This window comes from Podarcis erhardii (genome assembly GCF_964252035.2).
Source record: "Podarcis erhardii genome assembly, chromosome: 5".
Taxonomy (NCBI): Eukaryota; Metazoa; Chordata; class Lepidosauria; order Squamata; family Lacertidae; genus Podarcis; species Podarcis erhardii.
In genome coordinates this window covers 84,284,005-84,311,486 of record NC_138509.1, presented here as the reverse complement: position 1 = coordinate 84,311,486, position 27,482 = coordinate 84,284,005, and the positions used below count along the sequence as shown (strand labels likewise).

At 44.5% G+C, this 27,482-nt stretch overlaps 1 protein-coding gene and 1 long non-coding RNA gene across 3 annotated transcripts in view; both read left to right on the top strand.

The window, feature by feature from the left end:
- ZBBX (zinc finger B-box domain containing) overlaps positions 1–2,537 on the top strand; it is a 49,760-nt gene extending 47,223 nt beyond the window's left edge. For both annotated transcript variants that reach the window (XM_081862347.1, XM_081862348.1), the window contains exons 19-20: positions 461–590; positions 2,277–2,537. In XM_081862347.1, the coding sequence (XP_081718473.1) occupies positions 461–590; positions 2,277–2,349 (203 nt within the window). In that variant the 3' untranslated portion in view covers positions 2,350–2,537. The remainder of the gene's footprint in view (positions 1–460; positions 591–2,276) is intronic.
- LOC309342380 overlaps positions 1–27,482 on the top strand; it is a 425,203-nt gene that overhangs the window by 44,249 nt on the left and 353,472 nt on the right. The gene's annotated exons all lie outside the window — the stretch shown is intronic.

Genomic DNA, 27,482 nt, shown 5'->3' with positions numbered 1-27,482 from the left:
TGTGATAGACAAAAATCCCATGACTGCAATCATGGAGCAGGAATTCTAACACTCAGTCCCCCATGCAGTTTCCACAAGATGCACAGCAGCTGTGCCTACCCCCGATAATCTGTGCTGCAGAGTGCAGACGGAGAATTGCAGGATCAGTTGGAGCGATGCCTTTGCTAGCATTTCCAGTTTAGCACTAAAGCGCCGAATCGGCAGTGTGGGATGCTCTCATGAGGGTATAATAACAGAGGCAGGTGCTATGTATTATGAACTATAGTACTATGGACTTGCTCTACATTGGAGAGTTTCTAGTAATATTTTGAGCTGGAGTATATCCCCCTCCCCCAGTTTTAATACACAATATGTCACATTTTGATGGCTCTGACTGTTCTTTCTCATGCTCTGTGAGAATTTCAGGCACCTTAGTGTTTCTGTTGCTTGTTACTAAAAGAAAATACTTACAAAATTTCAGATCCTTGGGAAGAATTCAGTGACTTAAGCTCTGGAGACTTCAGTAGACATTCAAAGGAGGCATGTCAGAATCTTCCCGATTTCCTTAATAGCCATGAAATAAAAGACTACAGTAAAGGTGATGCTATAAGGTGAGTTAATCTTGCCATTAACTTTTACAAGAGGATAAACGAAATGTAAAAACCAAACTCCAAAATCCAGCATTTCACATTCTGTGTAACAACGAACTTTCCTTTATACGACTCATGTGACAAAATCAAATCAGAATTCTGCTTACAAACGCTAGAGGTCTGCATGGTTTGCCAGAAGAGTCGTGCACCCTCTCATCTAGGTTAATTTATTTTTCCTAATTATCTGCTAATATGGCTTGTTTCTCAATTATCAGCTCATCTCCTCTTCACTGAGAAGTGATTAATTATGCAAGATTTGAAAGCATTAACTTTCCCCAGCTTTTGTTCTTTTTTAACAAAATACAGCCTTCTAGTGAGAACCCTGTTCAGGACACTTTCTCATCCTGCTTTTTCAAAGCCTGCTATCTCCCACTATGGGGCTTTTTCTTGCCCCAGACATATAAGAACAGTAAGATCGCCTCCAAGCTTCACATGTAACATGCAACATGGTTCTTTTAGTGGGGGGCGGGGCGCAGGCAGCAGAGATTACTTTCTTTAGAAATACAGGGAAAATTTTTTTTGACTGTGTGGTATGTTGAGCTTTGGGTATCAAGTGTACCCAACAGAGATGTGCACCAACAATAGGCAGAGCCAGCTAATTTTGATTTCCTTCCCAACATCCTGCATGTTCAGTTCCACAGTCACTATAAACATGGCTGTGGAGGAGGCTGACAACCATTGCCACTCCCTGGATTGGTTGTAAGTCAAAAGGTCCTGAATATAGCTCAGTTGGTAGAGCACAAGGCTCTTGATCTCTAGATTGTGGGTTCTAGCCCCATGTTGTGCAAAAGATCCCTGCATTGCAGGGTGTTGTATTAGATCACCATTGTGATCCCTTCCAATTCTACAGTTCTGTGAGTCTATGAGGGCAGGTTCTCACCTATTTTGCACTATACCCTAACATTTGCATGTGGCTTTTGTTTTTAGTTTTGTGTTTTACTTCCTGTTTTATATTTGGCAAATAACCAAACAATTTAACCCTTGTGTTGCAAACAATAGTAATATCCAAAGCAACACGATGACCAAATACAATGATTCAATATCAATATACACTCTTTATATAATATTAACTATATGAAATCACATAAACAGAAAACGTATGAATCTCTGAAAGTCACAAAATATGCACTCTTAATAGATTCTCTTGAAAATATAAAACCAAATAAACATAAGTCTCTGAAAGTCGTTGAAGACTATGCAAGTCTCTGAAAGAAGCAATGTATCAGATTCTTATCTGCTGAAAACAAGCTTTGTTTATGGCGTCCAACGCTGCTGAAGTAGTTCGCAAACAGACGTTGTGAACAGTGATTCCGGATATGTTTGGCAAAGGCTTTAAAAGAAAGGACGGAACAGAACAAATAATTTCCACTTTCCGAAACAGTAGGTGGTCTGATCTTCTATGCCAATTCGAGAGCAATAATAGGTTGAATCTAACCAAGTCATAATCACAGTAGACCTTTGGAAGTCAATGGGCATGACTACCCAGCCCAGCAATTTCAGTGGATATCACTTAAATGGATGCAAGCCACTGGTTACATATCTGTTTTGCTTCATTGTACTTAATCTTATCTTTGTAACGGGAACTTGCTTGCATTTGGATTTCTGGAAATGAAACAGCTGAACCTTTTAATTATGTTTTATTTTTAGAGTTTATGACGAAAGCCATACAGACGATGAGGAAGACCAGAGGGACAAGCAGCAGGTGATAGAACTGCAGTGAAAAACACACACAGAAACACACACACACACAGAGGAATCAAACTTGATGTACCCTTCTGCTTCAATCCATATAAAATCATCAGGCTGAGGCGCTTATCTCCCCAGCACGGCAGGTTAACTGAGCTGATGTGAAGACAAATCTCAAATAAATAAAATGCATGTTGATGCAGAAAAACAAACAGAGAGAAACGCGTTTGGGCTCTTCCTACTTCGCTACTTCCATTGTCTTCTCCTTTTATATTTGTTCAATGCATCTGTACCTTGCTCTTCAACCAGAAAAGCTCCCAATGTGGCCAGCAAATCCGTATAAATAAAAACACAAAATTATGTGTTTCCCTTGCAAAAGATGAATTAGGTTCACCCGGGCCAAGCAAGAGGAGGAATGGTGTATTGTTCCATTGTAACAATTTTTTAGTTGCTGTTTGCTAGAGAAGGTTTGTGGCTCTAAGGTTTTCTGGTTTATGGAGATAGTAGCCTTGGTGGGAAAGCTGCAAATTCAAGCTGTATTGTATGATCAGGCAGCTAGCGTGGCTTTGACTGTTATGTAGCAAGTGGGGACCTGCTGCAAAATGTTGCAGTAGTCCTCTCTTTTCTAACAAGAGTGCTGCTGTTCAGGCTCTCAACTCTCTGGATCTTGTACTCTTGGAAGGAAAAACCCAGAAGATCTTCCTTATTCCTAGACAAAACTTAATGGTGGATAACAGTATGAAAATTGAAAACAGTCCTAGAGCATCAACACAGAACAGTACCTTCAGATTGATTTGGTATCAGTTTTTTGAATACCACAAAGGCAAGATTGCCTTATAGCTGGCATGGCTTCACCCACAAATGTCCTTTTTTGCTGCTGTCTTTCCTGAGCAGAGGCAGGGCTGCAATGGGTCCTCGGCAAAAGAGGCTCGTGGCAACTTTAAAGGGCAACAAATTTATTGCAGCAGTTTTGGTGAACGATGGTCAGATGCATGAAGTGGTCTGTAGTCCACAAAAGCTTGTGCCGCAATAAATTTGTGGTGTCAAAAGACTTTGTGGTTTATACTTCATGGAGGGTCCCAACAGGCTTATAGGAGTGGTGTGGGCCTTTAGTCAACAGGTATCATCGCCATAAGTCCCGGTCCCCCACAATTGGCTACACTTGTATGGCATCTTGCCTTGGAAACGTGCTCCACTGGTGATGTGTTGATTCATTGGCTGTGTCTCATACCCTTGAAGAAAAATGTAGAAAGTGCACTGAACAGTACTGTGAGAGAACTCTACAATCAAGAATCACTTTAATCTTTGTAAATATTAATACAAACTAATTCTCATTTTCCTTGGTAGTTTCTGTGTGATCTTAGCTCGCTACTAAGTTAATTCTGTTTTCTTTTTGTCAGCTTTTTTCCTGTCAGTGATGCCCGACTTCGTTTAGACCTATCATTAAAAAAAATAATCATTACTGTCACACAAGGTCTGTCGTACGGTTCTTGTTGATAAGTGTTTACCCTCTTTGCATCTCTTGCAGTAAAAATGCAACTTTTTATGAACACGTTAGAAGAGAACAAAGACCCCTTTTAACTAGTTTTTGAAACGGGGATGGATAGTAGCTGTTCCCTGTTAATTCAGTCATTAACCTCTCCCAGATTACATCCTTTGGCTATGCTGTCTCACTTGCCACCCACTCATTATTGCTGTTTATACAAAAATTATGACTGCTTTGGGAATTAAAGTTGTTGATAACTCCTGCTTATTTTTGTTAAGCACCGCACCGTCAATACAAACGTGAGGGAAATTCAGTTCGAAGTCTATTCAGAACTACATGTTTAGACTTTCCAAAAATGCACAAACCAGAACGCACCTATCCTTTCAAGATTCCAGATTTTCTGAATGTTTTCTCCAGTCGAGGAATGTTTGCAAAAACATATGTGGAGAAGGAAAGTGTGCCCAAAATGCATTTATTAGTTAAAATAAGCATGGGAAACGTAGTTTCTGCTTGGTGGTATTCAGCTAAGTTTTCCTTATACAGTGGTACCTCGCAAGACGAATGCCTTGTAAGACGAAAAACTCGCAAAACGAAAGAGTTTTTCGTTTTTTGAGTTGCTTCGCAAGACGGATTTCCCTATGGGCTTGCTTCGCAAGACGAAAACGTCTTGCAGGTTTGTTTCCTTTGTCTTGCAAGTTTGTTTCCTTTTTCTTAAAACCGTGCATTCACTTCGAGGAGAAACTCATAGCACGCGGTGTGGTAGCCTTTTTTGAGGTTTTTGAAGACTTTGGTGATTTTTGAAGCTTTTCCAAAGTCCGTGCTTCGCAAAACGAAAAAATCGCAAGACGAAAAAACTCGCGGAACGAATTAATTTCGTCTTGCGAGGCACCACTGTAGTAAATCCCCTGAAATTAATGGGCGTAACTTTGGTGTGTTCATTAGATTTGGTCAGTTCTGAGTCAAATGTGATTAAAGATCACCCACTACATATAATACAATAATGGTGCAACAATAAGAGCCCTGCTGGATCAGGCAGGATCAGCTCTTCCAACTTGCGATTCTCAGCAACTGGTATTCAGAAGCACACTACCTCTTACTGTAGAAGTAGAATGTAACCATTGTGGCTGGTAGCCAATGATAGCCTTATTCTGCATGCGTAATGCTTTCAAGCCTTCCAGGTAGCCAATGATAGCCTTATTCTGCATGCGTAATGCTTTCAAGCCATCACTACATCTTTTGGGAGCAACGGGGATAGCTCAGATGGAATAGTATGAGACTCTCAATCTTTGCCCGAGTTATTTACTACTGTAAAAAGTACTGCCTTTTATATGCCTGTTGCCTTTGTCCATGGAGTTTTCTTGGCAGGGATACTGAAGTGGCTTGCCAGTTCCTGCTCCAGGTGGATCACGTTTGGTCAAAACTCTCCACTATGACCTGTCCATCTTGGGTGGCCCTGCACGGCATAGCTCATAGCTTCTCTGAGTTATTCAAGCCCTTTCACCATGGCAAGGCAGTGATCCATGAAGGGGATGCTTTTGAATTACGGTGCTGGAGGAGACTCTTGAGAGTCCCATGGACTGCAAGAAGATCAAACGTATCCATTCTGAAGGAAAGCAGCCCTGAGTGCTCACTGGAAGGACAGATCCTGAAGCTGAGACTCCAGTACTTTGGCCACCTCATGAGAAGACTCCCTGGAAAAGACCCTGATGTTGGGAAAGATTGAGGGCACAAGGAGAAGGGGATGACAGAGGACGAGATAGTTGCACAGTGTTCTCAAAGCTACAAACATGAGTCTGACCAAACTGCGGGAGGCAGTGGAAGACAGGAGTGCCGGGCGTGCTCTGGTCCATGGGGTCACAAAGAGTCGGACGCGACTAAACGACTAAACAACAACAAAAAAGTGCTGCCAGAAGTGGAGCCCACCAGTGCTGGTTTAATGTAATCAACTCCGCTGAGATAAAGTTTTTCCCCGGAGCCTTTCCGCTCTTCAGATTCCCAATTAATGTATAGACTTCCTTCACAGTAACCGGCCTCCGCTAAGGGAGCAGTGACAATTCTGCCCTACAATTATCATCCCTGACCACTGGGAATGATAGGAGTTGTAGTCCAAAACACAGCAGGAGACCCAAGTTTGGGAAACACTGGATCTGTATGGTCCTTTCCAACTCTACAATTCTATGATGATGATGATGATGATAATTTTTATTTATACCCTGCCCTCCCCGGCCAGAGCCAGACTCAGGCTGGCTAACACCAGTAAAATTGCAGTAAAATCGTAATGGGGCGGAGGGCGGGAACCAATTTAAAATACAGGTTAAAATGCAATTTAAAATGCAGCCTCATTTTAAAAGTAGCCCATAGATCAAAACCATAAGGGGAGGGAAAACATAAGGGTCAGACTGAGTCCAAACCAAAGGCCAGGTGGAACAGCTCTGTCTTGCAGGCCCTGCAGAAAGCTGTCAAGTCCTGCAGGGCCCTAGTCTCTTGTGACAGAGCGTTCCACCAAGTCGGGGCCAGTACTGAAAAGGCCCTGGCCCTGGCCCTAGTTGCGACCAATCTAACCACCTTGCGACCTGGGACCTCCAAAATGTTGTCATTTGTGGACCTTAAGGTCCTCCATGGGGCATACCAGGAGAGGTGGTCCCGTAGGTACATGGGTCCTAGGCTGCATAGGGCTTTAAAGGTCAAAACCAGCACCTTAAACCTGACCCTGTACTCCACCGGGAGCCAGTGCAGCTGGTAAAGCACTGGATGAATGTGATCTACAATTCTATGATTCAAATGCTGCAGGGCCTTGTGTGAAGAGGTACCTATTCCCCGCCCCGTCCCGAATCATTCAGTAGGAATAGCACTCAGACCATGCCTGCAAACACCAACTTTTAGTAAATTTATGCAGCATACTTAAGCTTGCTAAGAATTAGTTTCTCAGGTTGTTTGATGTTGCCATTTAACTGCCAAGGGCAGAGATTAGACGACTCCAGACCACGCTCGGTTTGCTCCCTGTTTGTTCCCGTAACCCTCACCAGCCGTTTTGTGTTTATCGTTCGAAAGCTGACATAATGTCATTTGTTTGCCACTTTGGAGTCGCGAAACCCGCTTCCTGCCCTGATGGGACGTGGCAGAAAACCATTATCTGTGCGCAGAGATTAAATGCGCTAATTAGCAAAGTGCTCCTTCCTTTGCCTCCGAGCTGCACAATTGTTTTATTCACTGAGGCATGTGGACAAAGGATTGCCACAGAATTGTAGTCTCTGTGTAATTAGGCATTTTACCTGTTTGAAAGAAGCGCAATGCAGGCGTCGGCTGTGATACCTGGAGCAAGTGTGGCAGGGAGCAAACAATTTAACAAGTGCATTATGCTGTGAGGACACAATGCAGATTTTGGCCTCTGAACTAGTCAGGACTGGCATGGAGAAGAGAGAGAATAAGCTAGCCTACTGCACAAAAGTAAAATTTGCATGCATTGCATTCATTCTATCCTTTTGCCTCTGGCCCCTCCCACCCTGCATATGGCCCCTGAAAGATTGCGCCGGAAGGAATGCTGCCCTCAAGATGGAAAAAATGTCCCCTGCTCTATCCTGGAGAGCAATCTAATTTAGTGCATTCATTTTAGTTTTATTTCGTAAACCCCGCTAAAACGTTGAGACTCCCAAGCGTGCCTAATACCATCTTTGCAATTGGCATTTGTTCATTGTTGCCAACGAACTAACAAAATGGGGCATTTTCTGCAGAGGAAAATTAAAAATGTCCACCTCACATTGCTGGTGTGGATGGAGGGGACTGTATTCTGCAAGTACTCACAAAAGTGAGGCGTCCCTGCAGGGTCGTTGTCAGGGAGTTGGGCCACTCAAGTGTCAGAAGGGGTGGGGAAATTTTGCCCCCCACTTGGAGAAGTGTCCCCAAGTGCATTTTCACAGAGAAGTGAAGGACAAACATTTAAATGGGTGAAAGTTACCGTATTTTTCGCTCTATAAGATGCACCAGACCACAAGACGCACCTAGTTTTGGGAGGAGGAAAACAAGAAAAAAAATATTCTGAATCTCAGAAGCCGGAACAGCAAGAGGGATCGTTGCGCAATGAAAGCAGCAATCCCTCTTGCTGTTCTGGCTTCTGGGATAGCTGCACAGCCTGCATTCGCTCCATAAGACGCACAGACATTTCCCCTTACTTTTTAGGAGGGAAAAGGGGAGTCTTATAGAGCAAAAAATACGGTAAATTCCCTGAGAGATGGAAACGGTACCTCAAGCCCTGCTGCATCTTTTTGCCAGCAGTGACTCTTCTGCAACCACCTCCAGATTTGGCAAAGTATTTGCAAAAATCTCCCTTTTCCACATACGCAAATGTGCATCTTACTGACGCACTGGAAAGTGCATTTTATGGAAAAGTGCATATTTTATGTAAGAAGTGTGCACAAAATGTAGACAGCACAAAGGAATGGCATGCAGTGGGGTGAGCCAGTGGCTTACAACTGGGACGGGACGGATCTGCGACCGCGTAGGAGAAATAGCAAGGAGTGTGCAGCCACTCTCTAAGTTCTATCGACCTGTGTATCCATTATCCATCTTGTGTGCTTGGCAGAGGGCAGATGGGGGTGGGGGCAGTATCATTTGAATTTTACGCCTCAGTGCCAGAATGAACATCTTGGTCCAGCTCTGATTAGTACTGTTCAAGTTATCAGGAACCGTCAAAGCTAAAGTAGTGATAAAGTACTTTTCTTCAGACTATTTCGATGTTTTTAAAAAAGAAATAAAATCCTTTCCTTTCAACATACCAAGATATGATGGGATGTCCACCTTTCTTTTACAAGAAAATACAAGGTCATTGTCCAAAGAAAGTTTACAGTGGGTGTTGGGGTTTTTTTTTTTTAGCTATTCACTTCATCAAAGCATAATATACAACTGTCATGATTGCATATTATTTTCTGTGTTGCTGTGCCGATGCACGCTACCTTTGACAATTTAACAGACATTTATAAGTGCCGGGACTTCAAAAGCCAACCTTCTTTAGTATATGCAATTCCATTCTGCAGTGCAAATTAAAATTCTCTTAACTGTCTTAAGATAAGCATCACCAACTTACATTTCATATGCTGGAAGAGAGATGGAGTCTGCTTTGCAAGTCAAAATATCTTTCCCACAGCATATTTTGCATGCTAAATTTTCCTCCTGCTGAATATGTTCACAGAATTATAATTTTTGGATGGCTTATGGTGATTTCACTCTATATACCTTTTAAAACAGACAGCGCTTTATTATATCAATATTGCTTCATTAGCCCTACTTTTCTCTTCCTAGAATCTATGGGCGCAATTCTCTTTGTGTAAGTTTTTTATAAATCTTCCAGATTTCCTGGAAGAATTATTGATTCTGTACGGATGCAATCTGTTGAATATAAATATTTGTGTGTATGTGTGTGTGTGTGTGTGTTACTTTTTACAATGGCAATCAATTAGTTTAGTTGATAGGGCACAATGCAGTGAAGGAACACAGATCTAAGCAGTGCACACATTATTGGTGGGGGAAGGTAGGAGGCTCCGAAACAAAATGCATACCCCCCCTGATACTCCCCCCCCCAATTTTAGGAAACCACCCCCTCCCTTCTAAAAGCAGCATCTAAGCAGCTTTCCAAAAGATTTGGGAACAAGTCTCTGGCCCACCTGTAATCTGAGCACCACATTAGGGATTGTAACCCAAAGAGACAGAATCCCCCTACATTTTTCATTTTCATCCATTTGAGTTCGATTTCCTTGTTGCCCTGTGTGTGACAATCTTCTGCTTATCCTCTGCTGGTGTTCAAGAACCCTGGAGCCGTTGTCTTTTGATTCCTGGAATCAGGCTCCTTTGGATGACCTGAATCCATCCTCATTTACTTGCACAAAGCTTAGTTGTTTGAATTTTATTTATATACTCATATAATCATAGATTTGGAACATACCTCCAATGGTCATATAGTGATCCACACACCCCTCCCGTGCAATGCAGGAATCTCAACTATGGCATCCATGACAGATAAGGCTTGATTGGAAGGAGGAGGAGGAGGAGGAGAAGAAGAAGAAGAAAGAAAGGACTGTGAACCTTTCCAGACTCTCTTTGCAGATGTTGTCTGTGATGTGTCATTGATGCAATAATTACCCACTGGTGGTTGATTTATACTGGATTGTCCATGCACCATTCCATTTTATTAGTTCCCCAGTGCTTCCCCAATGATAGTTCATTATTGCAGTCTGAAAATACACTCTTGTGCAATACTGCAACAAAAGTGGGGACAGACTCCCCCATGCTAGAACATTTGTAGTAAGAAAAGTTATAGGATTATAGTTATAGGAAGTTATGGGACGTGCATGGACTGAAAGCAAAGCAGTATGTCTACCTTGGAACTTCTGCAGGCTCAAACTGTTTTGAAAGCGAGATTGCATGTGTAACTGCCCTGATATCATCATGAGAACGAATCAGCATGATTGCACAGTAAAAAGGATGTCTGGAGGGCTGTGTCCAGTCTTGACTGAGCATTCATTCTGATTTGTTTATGGAGCAGGTTAGACATCAGTGAGCATCCTGATTTGCTTGCTGGGTGTTTCTGCACCTTGCCAAGAATCATTTGTTCATCCCAGAATTGTCAGTGAATCTCCCCATCACTTTTCTAACGGTAAAAAAAAACACCTCTTTTTAAAAGTACATTTGCTGTGCTATGGCAACAGAACGGTTTAATTGCACAACCCCAAATTTCTGGCATGTGCTACAATTCTTTCCTGCTTAAAACAGCAACAGTCTGAGAGCACTCATTGTCCCAAGCAATAAGAGAAGTTTGCAGGAGTAGATGAAGAATGTTCCTTCTTCCAGTGTACATAGACCTTCAAAGTTACTGAGGCCCCTTGGATTGTGGCAGGAGACAGATTGATAGGAAGGAGTATCTGATGTTCATGATGGCAGAAGAGCAGCCTGCCTGCTGATTGGATGGCTGGTGATGGGAGAAAAGTCTTCTCCAGTTGTGACATCCTGCATGGTGAGTGAGCTCCATTTTTGAAACCCCTTACTTTGTCATTCTCCTCTTTGTTGTTCTCTGCTGAACTGAATTTATTATTGCACTGCTGCTGCACATTCCTTAATTGTGTTTTGACTGCATTTTAAATAGCATTTAATTATTGTTGTTAATGAGACCAACCTGGAAGAGAAACAATGAATGGTGAGTTACAACCAATCTAAGATGAAAACAAAAACAAAAGCAACTCTTATGCACATCGAAGCACTGTATGCATGTGTTACTTGTGTGCAGGACATAAGCATGCAGTGGATGCTTTCAGCCCTGCCACTAATGTCATGCCTCATTTCTGCAAGTCCGTGCTGTGTTTCTGTAATGAGACCCCAACATCTGAGCACCTGCTCCTGAGCAGGAAGGAGCTCCACTTGAGTGGGAAAACTGATGGTGAGGAGCCCCTGCATATGTGGAGGAACTCACATAAAGGACTTTATTTACTTACAACCCTACACTCTGCATGCATCTGCCTTACATACGAGTAACACATGCAGTGGTGGACTTTGGGCTTTCAAATTTCTGCAGCAACCTGTGTGTGATGCCAAAATTCTCCCCGCAGCCTCTCACCTTCAGTTCTAAGTCATCATTTTGGTGCCTCCTGCAGTGGCCTCTCGGCTTGGCATCCAGTGCGGGCGAACCGGTTGCACCTCCCTAAATCCACCTCTGACACGTGAATATGGTTCAACCTAGAAATCCCATTAAAATTTACTGTGTTTTACCTCCACAGTTGCAGGCAGTATGGTTCTGAATACCAGTTGCTGGCAATCAGAAGTATGTGAGTGCTGTCGGGCTAAGCTTGTTCTTGCAGTCTTCCCATAGGATTCTGGTTGGCTACTGTGGAAAGAGAATGCCCTGATGCTCAGGTTTCTTGCTTGCTGGTTTCCCACAGGTATCTATCTGGTTGGCCACTGTGGGAACAGGATGCGTGACTTTAGCCTGATCCAGCAGGAATCTTCTTGAGTTCTTAGGGAGAGTGAGGCGACCAGTCCAAGTGGCAGATGCTGGTGTGTGTGACAGCAGTTAGGGGGCAGCAGTGGTAGCCAGTCTGATCGTTCCTCTCCATTGGTGGGCAGAGGTGTGCATACAACCTGATCTGCTCCACACTTCCTAAACTAGCCTGCCAGCCCCGAGCATGGCGGGACATGTCCCATCTTCAAATATCTCTGTTGGGCTTCAGGGAATTGGCTTCCTCCCCCCTTGGCAGTAGATAAGCAGAACAATGTGAAGGGAGTCTTCTTACCACTTAGAATTCTTTAATAATTACAATGAGAGATAATGAATGTCTCCTTCTAAGAATGGTTGGTGCTTCCAATTAAGACTACACCCCACCTCGTCTCTCTCAGTCCACATCACCCCTACGTCTGGTAACGTGAGCTTGTAGTTGCTGTGCTTTCTGTTCAGCAACTTTCGCAGCTCTCCTAGAACATGGGGAGGGAAGGAAGAGGGAAGGGGGATGCTACCCAACGGCTGTGAATCTGTTAACCCTCTCTTTCCCAGTGTTTCTTCTCCTAGCTGCTCTTCATCCTGTATTTCCCAGCTTTTCCCTTCTGAACTATGCCCCTCTGCAAACCACTGCTCTAAATCTATACTGTCCTCCTGCTCCTAGGAGATTCAGGGTCAGGACGAGGAGGCAGCTGCTGCCATGCCTCCTCATTGTAGCCCTCTTCAGCACAGTCCCTGACAATCTCAAGGGCAGTCACACAGAAGATGGAGTGAGATTTCTTTCTCCTGCTCTGGAGGTTAGGACTTGAACCGAGGACTTCAAGTTACCAGAAAGGAGATTCCAACTAAACACCAGGGAGAATTTTCTGACAGTAGGAGCTGTTCGGCAGTGGAATGGATTCCCTTGGGAGGTTGTGGGCTCTCCTTCCTTGGGGGTTTTAGGGAGTTGGGGCATCCTACATAGCCCCACATCTCCATATGTTTATTCAGTGCATAGATGGGGTTGTGCATACCCTCCTATTAACTTTGGCTGGATTTTGCCTATTGTTACATTGGGACCCCAATTTTCCTGTTGTATTCTGGGATTATTCTCTTCCCTCCCCACCCCCGAGGAAGCTAAAAGAGCACTTCTGCACGATACTTTGAAAACTCTCTCAATTTATTCCTTCCGTCCATAAATCAAAGGCTATTCTGTGAAACATCACATCTGAGCTAAAATGAAAGCTATTAACCTGAATCTATACTGGGTAAAATAAATATATATACCCTGTGAGCATGATTAATGGTCAGATTGCAGGAATATTGGTATGTTTCCTCATAGTTATTTCCCCATTTTATAATGACACTTGTGTCTCCTCTACAGCTATTCTAGATAATTAATTTACTAATGTGGTTGCTGTTGGGACAGGAAATATTTCTTAGATCCTTCAAAATCCTTGACACATGGTAGAGAAAATGACGTTTGAGCCTCTTGGAGAAGATCAAGTATATAATGCTCATTATAAAATCTCTCATCTGGTGTGTAGTTAAGAAACCTGGAACTTGGAAGAGTTAGAAGTGGGGGAAATTGGATGCTTTTGATCAAAGATGCTTATGGAGGATTATTATACAGGAAAGTATCAAGTAGGTGGTGAGAATATGAACTACTAAAGACCAAAATTGTCACTGCCGTTAAGGCTGCAGTGCTATGTGCCCTTACCTGGGAGTAGGGATGGGGAGAAAATTGATTCAGTTTGTGTTTGAAGGCAAATCTATGAAATTCAGACTTATCTGAATTTTGCAATGCAGTTCTGCAATGTTTCCAAAAAAGGGGCATATATTAGGCAAAAGTGTGCAAACAAATGTATACATTAATGAAAACAACATACAAAATGCACTATATCTGGGAGAACAGCTTGCAAAACTATGTCTGCATTAGTCAACACTGCATACAATTTGCCCCGAAATGTTGATGAATTTTCATGAGGATTTTTTTCCTCCTTAATTGCAAATTGCTGCAGAAATGTGGAGAACCAAATTTAAGACTGGGAAAATGAGAAACAGTGAATCGGAGTTGACAGTCCTTTCCATCCCTACCTGGCAGTGAGCCTCACTGTCCTCAATAGGGACTTTCTTCTGAATAGATGTGTATATGGTTGCTCTGTCTCTTTTTTTTAGGTGCTGGGATTGTCTGCCCCCCACCCCCAAGTGACACATGTCACCTTACACTACTTGTACAGAGCGATCTTCAATCGGTCCCCAATTACAAATGATAAATTAATGTCAGGAAGTCAGGGCAACATATCCCATTTCACCATCTGATGTGAAACAGGAATGTGCCATCCCTTGCCCTGTGCTTTGCCCCCCTTGTCACGCCCCCCACCTCCTGCTGCAACACCCACCTCTCGGCGAAACTCGATGAGAGGGGGGCATCTTGCAAGGCCTTGCTGCTCATCTTCTCCAATCCAGGGGTGGGGAAGATGCATGGCAACATTAGGCACTGGAACACCCTCCTCTCAGTGAAACTTGATGGGGGGGTGTGTGTTCCAGGGGGGACGCCACCTCTTGTAGTTCCATTGCCTAAGGTGGCGGCTTCCTCCTGCCTCATGGGTGGGCTGCCTCTTCAATAAGCTTTTGGAAGCATAGCTCAGTGGCTAACATATGTTTTATTGATTTCAATGGGCATGCTTGAACAATCACTGTGTCTGGGTAGGGAATCACTGAATCTGGAAAGGAAGATTTGTGCATGGAAGTAGGTCATGCATTATGCTGCACGGTACACTTTTTGGGTGCCGATTTAGGTGCAAAGCATCCAAGACGATACCGGAGTGCATTGCCCGATGTGCTATCTGTCTGAGTTGCAATGCAGATCTGAATTTTCACAGCCTTTAGTTATGTGGAGTTAACATCTGCATTACGATGTACACGTGGATATGAAAAGCCTGTTGTGCACTACAGGGCATGTGGATGAGACTTCCTATCCATCTTGTTGTTACAGATGCAGATTAGGTGTTTTTACGCTTGCCCCACTTCTCCAAGCAGTGAGAGGTTTCAGGAGCGCAGCCTCTGCCTGGGTTTGATTTCCTGTGGAACAAGGTCACTGGATGCTTAATGGCATTCTTTGTGCGAGATAACGATCTTGATAGCTTGATCGTTGAGCCGTGTACTCAGACAGCTTTACGATCTCAATCAGTCATTTGCAGCGTCCGGCACGCTTCCTTCTAGCTGCGCACGTAAGTCTGCTGTCTCTTTGGCCACGGCTCAGCAGAGTGGCTTACAGCGGTGTAAAAACAGTCTTTTTCTCCCTTGCTCCATGCAAGCATACACAGACAGATCCGTCTATTTACAGCTTTTATTCAAACATTTGTCCATCACTGCTTGCAGCCATGTTAAAACATGTCCGTCTCTCTCAAGACACACAGAGAGAACAACAAGATACAGTCTCCTCCCAGACTCCTCCCAGCTTCTAAAGCTGACGTCGGAAAGTGACGCACAGTTCAGAACACTTAACCAGTTAAGTTCTGAACTCCCACACACCCCCTTGCGTCGCTTTCTGACAAAACCTGTGTAACATCTTCAGCAACACCCTGTGAGATCAATCCCTTCCCCAATGCCTTGCGCCCTACCTTGGCGTACCTGTTGGGCATCTGTGGAATCACCTCACAACTCTCAGAATCGCACTGTGCGAAACTTACCCACGTACCTGTGGCCTGGTACCTCTCAGGTGGAATACCCTTGGTTGTGTGACTGGATCGCCTAGGCACAAACTCTGGTGTTTCCTCTGGCTCACTGTCACCAGCAGGTGTGTCCTCTGCATCACGGGTTTCCCCCTCTGACTTAAAGCGTCTTCGAATCCTCTCCATTACACTTACAGGAGAACTAGGCTCACTCTTGGGCTGTCCTCTCCTAACAACTTGTGGAGACACCCCACCCTGCTCCTGACCCTGGTCAGTGACCTGGTCGTCATCAGCAGACTCAGCCTCTTCTTCCTCCTCACCAGAACTGTCCTCTGGATCAGAGAGACATTCTGAAAGAATATCACGCCTGACAGGAGTCTTTGACTTTACATCCTCCTGACAAAAATCAGCGTGTTTACTGATCAACACCTTACTCTGATCACCTGACGGATATGCAAATCTCCATGCACGAGCATCTGGCTCATACCCACAGAAGATCATTTTCTGGACTTTGGCTCCATCTGGCCCTTGCAAAGCCTTAGGCACAGGGACAACCGCAGGAGATCCAAACTTGCGCAGAAAGTGAACCTGGGGTTTGCGGCCATTTAACAACGAGTACGGTGTGTCACCTACCAGTGAGTTGTAGACACGATTCCAGGTAAATGACACACATCGGATTCCCTCCAGCCAAAACTTTGGAGGTAACCTGGCTTCTTTCAGCATCACCTGTCCAGCCTTAACCAGAGCTTCACTTCTCAGCTCTGCCACCCCCCTCTTACTGGGTGAAGTAACTGTGTGACGTATCCCTCTTCTGTGAAAGAACTGCTGCAAAGCAGAACCAGTGTACCTAGCATTTCTGTCACTGACGATTGCTTGAACCCTGGTGGAGAATCTCAGTTCCACCCCCTCAACCCAGCTCTTGATCAGCTGTGCTGCATCCTCCCTGGATTTGAGGCCGTGGGTCCAGGTGCTCTGCGAAAAATCATCCAAAAAAGTTAGCAGAAACCTGGCCCCTCCCAGACTTGGTTCCTTGACAGGACTGGCCAAATCTATGTGAACCAGCTCAAAAGGTTTAGTGGTTACCCGTTCCACCTTTGGGTAACTGCACCCTTTCACCTTTGCTTGCTTGCAAGTGTCACAGTTAATGGCACTTCTGCAATCTCGAATCTTACAACCTGTGGAAACCTCGGGTAGAACCTGCAAGTCTTCTACAGAACCATGAATGGTTCTCCCATGCCAAACACAAGCACATGACACATGAGCGGGAACTGTAGCACGCTGGTCGGGAACTGTAGCACGCTGGTTGGGAACTGTAGCACGCTGCGCCTGTGCTCTCTCAACCTTCCCCTCACCCCCAAGAGACGTTTTAAGAATGAAAAGATCATTCTGCCCCTTCTTAACCTCGGCAAGTACCCTCTCCCCTCTGGAGATTGTGCAGACATCATTTTCAAAACAAACTTTGAACCCCTTACTTAACAAATAAGGCACAGATAACAAACAATGATCCCCCTCTGGGATAACACAAAACTGCAGCGTCTCCTGCAAAACAGAAAGGAAAACGTTAGTGACAGTTTTAATCTGGGTTCTCTGTCCATTTGCGAACATAACAGTTTGTCCGGCCGGAATAGCCGTGCAATTCCCCATCTTGACTGCAGATGTCTCTGGAACCATGTTGCGGTTAGCTGCTGAGTCGATTACAAAAGCCATTTTCAAATTTTCCATTCGGCCGTCTTCGAACAATGCCATACTCGCAGAGACTTGATAAGTCTCTTCCTGTTGTTCACCACGACCACCTGGCTCAGTTCCACGCCTGCCTGTCTTCCCAGGCCTGTTACCATGGAAACCCGGCTGATTCCCATGAGAATTGTCCTTGAAAACATCCTGCATCGGCTCTCTGCTCCGGTGGGGGCAACTGCCATGCAGACGTTGTACTCCAGTGGAAAAACACTGCCCGGGGCTCCTCCCAGCTGGCCTGGCCTTCCTTCTCCTGGAACGGCACCTCCCACCAGCCTGGCCCGCCCTGAAGCTGCTCTCCGCTTCAGCAACAGTGGAAAGTTTCTTAAACTTGCCTTTGGAACTCTTCGCCCCCCCGATCTGCCCAACAGTGCTCCTTGAGACTGAAGTACCGGGAACTGGGGCCGCAGCCATCTTGGGGCTCTCCATTTCTTCTCCAGGGCCCTGGCCTCCTGCTGCAGTTTCACACAAACTTCGCAGCACCTTCCAGGCAGCCCCTGGTGTCTGTACACCTTCCAAATGGGGTCTCAGTGAAGCATCAACGCATGCTCTGAGCATATTCAGCTCTTGTTGCATTCTCTGCTTGCCATCTCCAGGCACCGCAGATTCACAGCCTGCTTCAGCTGGCTCTGACTGGCTTCCTTCCCAAAGCCCAGTGACCAAGAACCAACCCCTGACTCTTCTGCTCCAGGTTGCCCAACTTGTTAAAGTGAGCTTTTCCACCGGCATATCCTGGCTCTCTGCCATTTTCTTCCCGTTCTCCCAAGGGGGCCCAAGCTTACTTACGATCAGGTACAGCTTCTCTGCCTCACCCTTCCGTGGAGAAACGACAGCAGCTGCGTCTCAGCTTTTAGCTCCAGCCAGCTCTCTGTATCTCAGCAGCAATCTTGCCTCTCGGAAGCAGGCAAAAACTCCCTCTGCTTCCCGGCATTAGGCTAGACTCAAGGAATGCAGCTTCCAACCTCCAGCTAGCTTCCGTGCCGACTTCAAAGCGTTCCTGGAGCTCACACCGACTGTTTTACGAGCGTTTACTGACCTTCCATAACCTGTGCGAGATAACGATCTTGATAGCTTGATCGTTGAGCCGTGTACTCAGACAGCTTTACGATCTCAATCAGTCATTTGCAGCGTCCGGCACGCTTCCTTCTAGCTGCGCACGTAAGTCTGCTGTCTCTTTGGCCACGGCTCAGCAGAGTGGCTTACAGCGGTGTAAAAACAGTCTTTTTCTCCCTTGCTCCATGCAAGCATACACAGACAGATCCGTCTATTTACAGCTTTTATTCAAACATTTGTCCATCACTGCTTGCAGCCATGTTAAAACATGTCCGTCTCTCTCAAGACACACAGAGAGAACAACAAGATACAGTCTCCTCCCAGACTCCTCCCAGCTTCTAAAGCTGACGTCGGAAAGTGACGCACAGTTCAGAACACTTAACCAGTTAAGTTCTGAACTCCCACATTCTTGAAATATTTGCATCTCCTTTATAAATATACAGGTTGAGCACCAGTGGAAGGAAGCACATTACTCCACTCCGATAGTCATCCAAAGTCCATTGCACTCACACCAGGTCTTTTAGGGAAACAACCAATACCCCTGTACCTTAGATTTTATTTTTCTTATTCTTATTCTAACCCTGTTGGCCTCAAAATATTGGGGGGGGGGGGGTTCTCCCCACAAACATTGCTAGGTTACATCTTTCCTAGTGGGGAAGCAAGGAGGCATCCCAATCAGATATTTGCTAAAAATTAATAAGGACAGCGATTAAGAGCCGGTTTCCTTCACTGTATCTAAGCGTTTGTCTTCTTGGCTAAGTCAACACATGAGGGGAGAGAGCAGTGGTGTGTTGGTTGGAGGTTGACTGTCTGCATCAGGTAGCCTGCTGTACTCATGTCATCTTCCTGAACATTGCAGAATCCCGGGTGATGAGGACTACACCCGGTGAGTCTTCACAAGTAGAACACTGCCAATGGTTGCAGCCCCAGAACCAAAGGGTTGCAAGGGATCACAAGAACCCATCTAACCCAAGCCTTGGTTCCTTAGCGCTAAAAGGGTGCTCATACTGAGTCAGGTCCTCGATCTGTTTTACCAGCTACTGTTTACTGTGACTGACCTCAGACATCTGACACAGGTCTCTAGGCTTGCTACCTGAGTTCAGTACTGGAGACTGAACCTCTGTCATGCGTGGAGAGTGCGTCTCCTCCAGCACCATAATTCAAAAGCATCCATTCTTCGGCGATCAGCCTTCTTTATGGTCCAGCTCATCACTACTATGGTCCAGCTCATCACTTCTTTATGGTCCATACATCACTACTGGGAAAACCATAGCTTTAACTGTACAGACCTTTGTCAGCAAGGTGATGTCTGCTTTTAAGATGCTGTCTAGGTTTGTCATTGCTTTTCTCCCAAGAAGCAGGCGTCTTATGGCCATTGGCCATGCTGGCTGGGGCTGATGGGAGTTAGAGTCCAACAATACCTGGAGGGTCTTTGGTTCTTCATTGCACTGGAGATGCCAGGGATTCTGGCATCTCCAGTACCATGAGGTTCTGCCAGCAATGTTTGTGTTTAAGCTACAGACCGTCTTCCCCCTCGGGAATGCTTGACTCCTACAGCAGCAAGGGCACTTCCAGAAGCAATTCCAGCAGGCTAGGAAATATTTAATGAACACAGCTGAGGAAACTTTTGAATAATCCACAAGTCTCCCTGGACCTAATTTATAAGATTTCCCCCACCCGCCCTCACCATTGCCATGTCTGACAATCCTGCTAAGAGTGCTTTTCCAGGCAATGTTAGTTATTCTAATTGCTGAATCCACCTTATTAACAGTTCTTTAGAGGCACTAACGCTACAGTTTTGATGATCAGCACTTTGTTTCCTGTGTTGCCATCGGATTTGCAAAAGAAGCCCTTGTTTTCAGACTTCCTATTGATTTCCATTGCTCTCATGGTCTTGTATGCCAGGGGAGATTCTTTTAAAATATATGTACCTCTCTTCTTTCTAGGTGAGAGGTTGCTTAACACTAACTAGCACTGCCAACAAAATTCACCTAAAGCAAAATTTCGGAGTGAGTGTGAAGGTTCTAGCCAATTAGAAGACTAACTAAGGAAGCAAAAAAAGGGGGGCTAAAATGTTTCTCCAGAGGTTCCCACACCTCCCTGGTTTACACCATTACAGCTCTTGTATCTCAAGACCTGGATACATGGGGGTGCTTCTTGTGAATTAAGTTTTGCCGCCCAAGTGATTGTCCATGTATAAAGAAGCTATTTTCATTGCAGAATGTCCAGGATTCAATCTATGGCAACTTCAGGTAAGACTGGGAAGGTTTCTCATCCAATAACCTGTATCCAGTCAGTGTGTAAAATATTGATCTTGATGGACAGCTCCCTACAATCTTATGATAGGACAAGAACTGGTCAGCTTTTTCCCCATTGTGGAGGAGTGGGGCATGAGGCCCATAAAGCAGAAGCTGAATCAAATCCGACACAAATGTAATCCAGCTTTCTGAAGGTTGAGAAAGTCCCAAGTGGGCAGCCTGTCATCCTTTCAGGCAGATCCCTTTGCCTTCCGTTCTTGCAGTTTCAGCGACTCACCCTTCCTCCACCCCCACTCTGGCACGTTTACATACTTATATGTTAATGGGAAAATTAAATAGCATGACATCAAAGACTTCACATCTGTGGAAAGGAATCTGTCTTCAAAAGACTTCAAGGGGGTGGGGAGGGGAATCTTCAGTGAAGTGAAGGCAATTCTTGTCCTCCGGGATTCACTTCTCTTACAAACTTATAAATATATATTTAGTTGAAGAGGCAAAAAACAGAACTGGGAAAAAGTTAGTGTGTTCCATGGGCTAGTTTATGGCTGGAGATTCCTCTTCCACACTGGTGTACAGAATCAGAAGTAATCTGTCAACAACCTTTATTTCCCTAGGTGTCCTCAAGGGCTTTTGGTGACCATGGGGAAAACTTCTCCCTCCCAGAAAAACCACTGAGGGATCCTTATGGCCCAGAAAAATCAACAGCAGTGAGGGGCAGAGCCATAGAGTCACCCTCTGGACATCTCATGCTGCAGTTTACAGGGCTGGGGCAGAAGGACAGGGTGGCAGTGAGGTCAGGTGGCCAGTGGAGGGACACCAGGCCCAGTGTCAGTGCCCAGCATGGTCTGGCAAATGTTGAGTCGCACTGCAGCTGACATTTCACATTTTAACTTAGCGGGTACTCTGGGAAGTGAAAGGCCATTCGAGGCAGCAGCAGCCCAGCATCTTCATTTCCCCAGAATGTCTCTGGGTCCTGCTATATCGAGACCTAGAGCAATTGTGAGGGAAAGAAGATGGCGACCAGCTTCAGCCACACTTTTTGCAGACCCAATAAAAAAGTTTTGGTTGTTTTTTTAGAGGAGCCCTGCCTGCTGCCACTGGTCAGTTTTACTGAGGTGAGTGGCAGTGGGGTGGTGATGGGGTCCCCAAAGGGCACCTTACTCAGGGCTTCTTGAAACTGGAGCCTTTTATTCCTCCAGCACCTCACTTAGCTATCCCATCACTTTAGGCTAAATTGAAGTGATAGAATCTATGATAAGCGGCCTCGGGATCTTGCCAATGGAAAATGAAAATAAAGGCATCCATCTGGATTCTTGAAACGAGCTCAGAAAATGGCTCCGTTCAGTAATTCTCAAGTAATTCTTCCCACAAGGAAGGATAGCTCACAGGTAGGAGTCGGAGACTCTTGTCTGAAAATCCTCAGCAGCCACCAGAAGTCAGTGAGTCCCCACTGAGAGTAAGAGACAAAAGAGACATGCCTGAGGCGTAATGAGCTGATGGCTGAGGTAACTTCCCAGCTTCAGCTCATACTCAGTCAAATGCGCTACCTCATTACAATTCCCATGTTGCTGAGCATCACAATGCAGTTCTCATCCAGGCTGCCCCAAGACATTTTGACGCCTGAGGCAAAGAACAAGATGGCCTCCACCTCCCTCCCTGCGCTGCCCTGGTCCATTTCATTTACAGAAGCTGACTGGGCTGATGGTTGACTCTTGCTTTCACATTGCGATGGATCCTCCAGCACACCAGAGGGCAGCAGACTAGCTTAGGGATCATACAGCTAAACAGCTCTGTCCTCTAGCACCTGGATGCCAATGGTTCCTGCACTCTGGCATCTGCTGCTTCAATCTGTCTAATGATAGGGCTGGCCCAGCTCTCTATACCAAATACCAGATCTCCCACTTCAGCTGTCTAAGTCATGTCATCTCTTCCTCAATTGTTTTGGTTTTTCTGTATTCTCTGGGGTGGTGCAGTACACTTCCTTTCTCAAATAAATAAGCCTGTTTCTGCAGTTGTTTTAGGTACCATCTAACTCTGTGCTGCCTTAATTCTGTTCAGCACTTCTAGACCAATGTACAGGAAAGTTATTATGTGTCCTCCTCCTCATTTTCTGTCTCCGGCAGAAGTGGTTTTCACGCTCTCTTAGTAACACGGCATGATCATGATATAAAACAAGAGAGTAGGCACCTGTTTTCCAGGCCCCCCTACTAGGTGCACTATCTGTTTCTTGCAAATTGAACTCACCTGGGGTTCAGCTTATGGCAAAATCACGTCTCCCCCTGCAATAAGCAGCAAGCAATAAGTCACAGCACAACACAGGCAGCGTTCAACTGCCTTGGAGTTACACCGGAAGCACATTTGTATTCCCTTCCACCAGAGTTTGTGTGACAACCAAGACCAGTGGCCAATCTTGGCATTTTTATTTTATTTTTAAATTTAAGTATTAAACACAGCAGCATAAGAAAAATTGCACAAGGTGCAAGGAAGATGATAACTCCTGAAGTGATTTAAGGAACTGCGGCTCGCATTGTTGGCTTGATCATTTATTTAGGCATTTCTTTTCCCCCCTCATCTTCTTTCATCACAAAGGTTCTCAGGATGGCTAACAAATCCAAGTTTCCCCACCCCTTTTATCCTCACAGAAAATGGCTGCTCAGTGGCTGCATGGAGTGAGCCCCTCTGTACACTTAAAGCAATATTACTTTAAACAGCAATGGCTTCCCAATGCTCAGAACCATAGTTGGTTAAGGGTGCTGAGAGTTGCTAAGAAACCCTTATTCCCCTCACAAAGCTAAAATTCTCAGAGTAGTTTAAAAGCCAATCCATTCTCAGAGGACTCTGGGAATTTTACCTTTTTGGGAGGGAAATAAGGGTCCCCTAACAACTCTCAAGAATGCTCCAACTACCCCACAATTGCACTCATTTCACATGCTAGCAAGGTTATGCTTAAAATTCTACAAGGCAGGCTTAAGCAGTATGTGGACCGAGAACTCCCAGACGTGCAAGCTGGATTTAGAAGAGGCAGAGGAACCAGAGACCAAATTGCAAACTTGTGCTGGATTATGGAGAAAGCTAGAATTCATAATGTGAAAGGCTGGGCTGGATGAATCCCAAACTGGAATTAAGATTGCCAGAAGAAATATCAACAACCTCAGATATGCAGATGACACAATCTTGATGGCAGAAAGTGAGGAGGAATTAAAGAACCTTTTAATGAGGGTGAAAGAGGAGAGTGCAAAATATGGTCTGAAGCTCAACATCAAAAAAACGAAGATCATGGCCACTGGTCCCATCACCTCCTGGCAAACAGAAGGGGAAGAAATGGAGGCAGTGAGAGATTTCATTCTCTTGGGCTCCATGGTCACTGCAGATGGTGACAGCTGTCATGAAATTAAAAGACGCCTGCTTCTTGGGAGAAAAGCAATGACAAACCTAGACAGCATCTTAAAAAGCAGAGACATCACCTTGCCGACAAGGGTCCATATAGTTAAAGCTATGGTTTTCCCAGTAGTAATGTATGGAAGTGAGAGCTGGACCATAAAGAGGGTTGATCGCCAAAGAATGGATGCTTTTGAATTATGGTGCTGGAGGAGACTCTTGAGAGTCCCATGGACTGCAAGAAGATCAAACCTATCCATTCTGAAGGAAAGCAGCCCTGAGTGCTCACCGGAAGGACAGATCCTGAAGCTGAGGCTCCAATACTCATGAGAAGAGAAGACTCCCTGGAAAAGACCCTGACACTGGGAAAGAGAAGAGAAGAGGAGGACAGAGGACGACATGGTTGGACAGTATTCTCGAAGCTACTAACATGAGTTTGACCAAACTGTGGGAGGCAGTGGAAGACAGAAGTGCCTGGCGTGCTCTGGTCCATGGGGTCACGAAGAGCCAGACACGACTAAACGACTAAAGAAGAAGAAGAAGAAGAAGAAGAAGAAGAAGAAAGAACCTCAGCTGGAGATTTTGTTTTGGTTGCTGTCTTCCATTAGGTGTTCTCATAGCCAAGGAGACAAGCCACTAGTTGGTTTAGAAAAGTTGCTTGGCAGTTGGAACTGTTGATGCAAAGCCTGGAGTCAGTATTCTGTCACACTGTTTGTTCCCCAGTCTTTTGGAAGGGGGAATCATGATCGCTTCTACAATCCAGACCATACACAGATGTCCTCCCAAAATAGCATGTTTTTATTAACATAAATCCATCTTAATGATACATTCTCAGCTACAGCAAAATGTGTTTCTTGACCCTACCTTGTAACTTGATAACAAACTTGCTTTGTTTTGATCTTACCCTTGCTTCCCTAATAATCCAGGGAATTGTAGCTTGGTAAGGTGCTGAGAATTTTCTGCTACTCATGCCTGGCCTTTTCCTCTCGTTCCATTGAACTACAAATCCTAGGGAATGAAATGGGAGACCCTTTTCTATGGCTTGTAATCATTCTTCTCTGATAATGGATTGATGAAGGATCTACTTGGCAGAGCATCTCATATATATAGCCGTGCTGCTCCCAGACCTTCCTGCAAGATGAACCGAAAGTGCAGAGGTCATCTGAAATGGGGCCCAGCAGAAGAAGCAAATTTCTCTCGGATCCAGCCCCATATTGGACTAGGGTGCATAGACTTCCTAGCTACACCTGATTTATGGCTACTCATGCTGTTATGAGTGTAGCAGTGATTGTTGTGAGCTGCTACTCCAAATTCAGCCTCTTTCTCCTGTGTGTCCTCATCTTTGCTTCCTTTTCTCTAGATGTCACTGTCGCATAGCAGATAGAAAATAGTTATCTCCAATGAAAGTGTGGAGTGCAGGCGAACGGGAGGCAAGCTGTGAACTGATTTACTTGGCCACGGTTGTCATATCAACAATAAGGTTTCCCCAGCAACTAACAGAATAAATTATTTTAAAGATTTATTTACATCTCCTTTGTAAAAAAAAAAAAAAAGGACATCGCATAAAAATGTATATTATTTTATCTTTGCAGTTACGAGGGTAATTAAAGGCAGCTTCTCCAGCCATTTCCACATTAATACAAATTATTCGAAATTGGTTTCGTTAATATAATTGCTGCCAATGGAATTAATGAAGATTTGCCACTTACTCCAAAGTGTTGCCATTTTCTATCCTAACCATTTACATATTTCAAAACCGTTAGCTTGATTGCTGAGAGAGAGAGAGAGCGAGAGCATAAATTATTACTGTATGTTTATTTGACAGGATAAACCTTCTGCACTACATAGAGTAGATTATATATGCAAATTCTGCTGTGAGGGAGATTTAATATATCTCCCACTCGGGGCTGATCTGAACAGGATCTTCTGACTACTGTTTGTATCCAGGCATCCTCTGACAAACTCTGTTTCTAGTCATGCAGTAGCTGTTCTGAGATTTTGGGGACCTGTTGGCTCTTTGGACCCCCCCAATGGATTCATTTGTAACCCCAACAGCAATTCCCACTTGATCAAATATGGCTACAGGCAGAATTCTCTCATTCATTTTTTTTTTAAATAATATGTATTAGAAATTTCCAATTACAAAAAAATATATAAAAAGAACAAAACATCCCAATTTAAAATCTTATTTTCAATAGCATCTTTCCAGGACTTCCCCTCCCCTCCCCCTCTTGTATTCCAATTCTTACAAATGAATTCAGCAAATTCTTATCCCAGATTTTGAACTTATTATCATTAGCCCAGTTTTAAAAATATTTTCCCATCCCCTAAAATCGACCTGTTCCCTTCCGCGCGTTGCCTCCTTTAATATACAATACAGATTAAAATAATCAAATATAATTAATTAAAATAAAATTGTAAAAATATAATTAAGATAATCAAATATAATTTTACACCCTTTGGATTCCAAATTTCCCTCCCCCCTTTCCCGGTTGCGTTCCCAATGTTCATCAACGTCTGATGTCTTCCTGGAGCTCCCACATCTATCTAGGCCATAGTCCTTTACCAGTCATCTTTAATTTCGAATGTCCAATCTTGGAAGGAGTCTATCTCAAAAAGGCCCATTTCTTCCATCCAGATTTTTATATTTAGGAGTAAAAACTCCAATTTTATTTCTTAGACTTTTCAAATCTGGATGTCCCAAATGTTCCCACTTCCAACTTTATCCAATTCTTGTTGTTCTTGTTGTTCTTGTTAATCCCTCTCCTCCTTTTTTTTTCCCCTGCTCTCCTGCACAAATGTTCTAATTCCAAAAGCTGCTAATTCCTCTGCAGAGGCTCTGTTATTCAGGAACAAAACATTATGCCAAGTCCCTTCCATTCTTCAATAGATAAATCTATTGTCTCCTTTAGTGTGTTGACCTCTGTAGACAAAATAGTGTTCCATTCCTGAAGTTTCCCAGGAGATAAAAAGTTCTATTCAAGTTCCAAGCCAACAATACTTGTAATATCCCTCAGCTCCTCTAGGTGGATTGCAATAACTCAGTTCCCTTCCAGATCACGCCCACCAGTCAAAATAACTTGTTATTCCTTGTTTTAAGCAATTTGTATCCAATTTATAACAAATGTAACCGGCAAAGTCCTCGTAACAAAGTTCTCATTTTTGTTCTTCCGCTTTGACAGCTCTTTGACAGCTGTCAAAACCTCTCTTTCTCTTCTCCCGGCGCTCTCACAAATCGCTCCCAGGATTCCGGGGGGGGGGGTTACTTTTTAATTCAATTCCACTTTTCTCCTCCAGCTCAGTCTTATAATTTTCCGTCGCGAAGTTAGTAACCTTGTCAAAATAGGGTTGCGCTCGATCTTAGTTGTCAAATCCTTTACTTTAACTCCTCTACGACAGGGGGGGGGGCCTGACTTCCTTTTTGCGCCTCCCCCGCTCGCTCCGAATTTTTTGAAAAATTTATCCCCCTTTTTAGTCCAGGTTCCAATTACTCACGGGTTATTCTTTTAAGTCCAAATTTTCAATAGAAGAAGTCAGCGCTCTCCGTCGAATGGCATGCGGCTTCGCTCGGCAGGGGAAGCGGAGGACTCAAAGCACCCCCCCGTCACCCGTTCCGCAGCCTTTAAA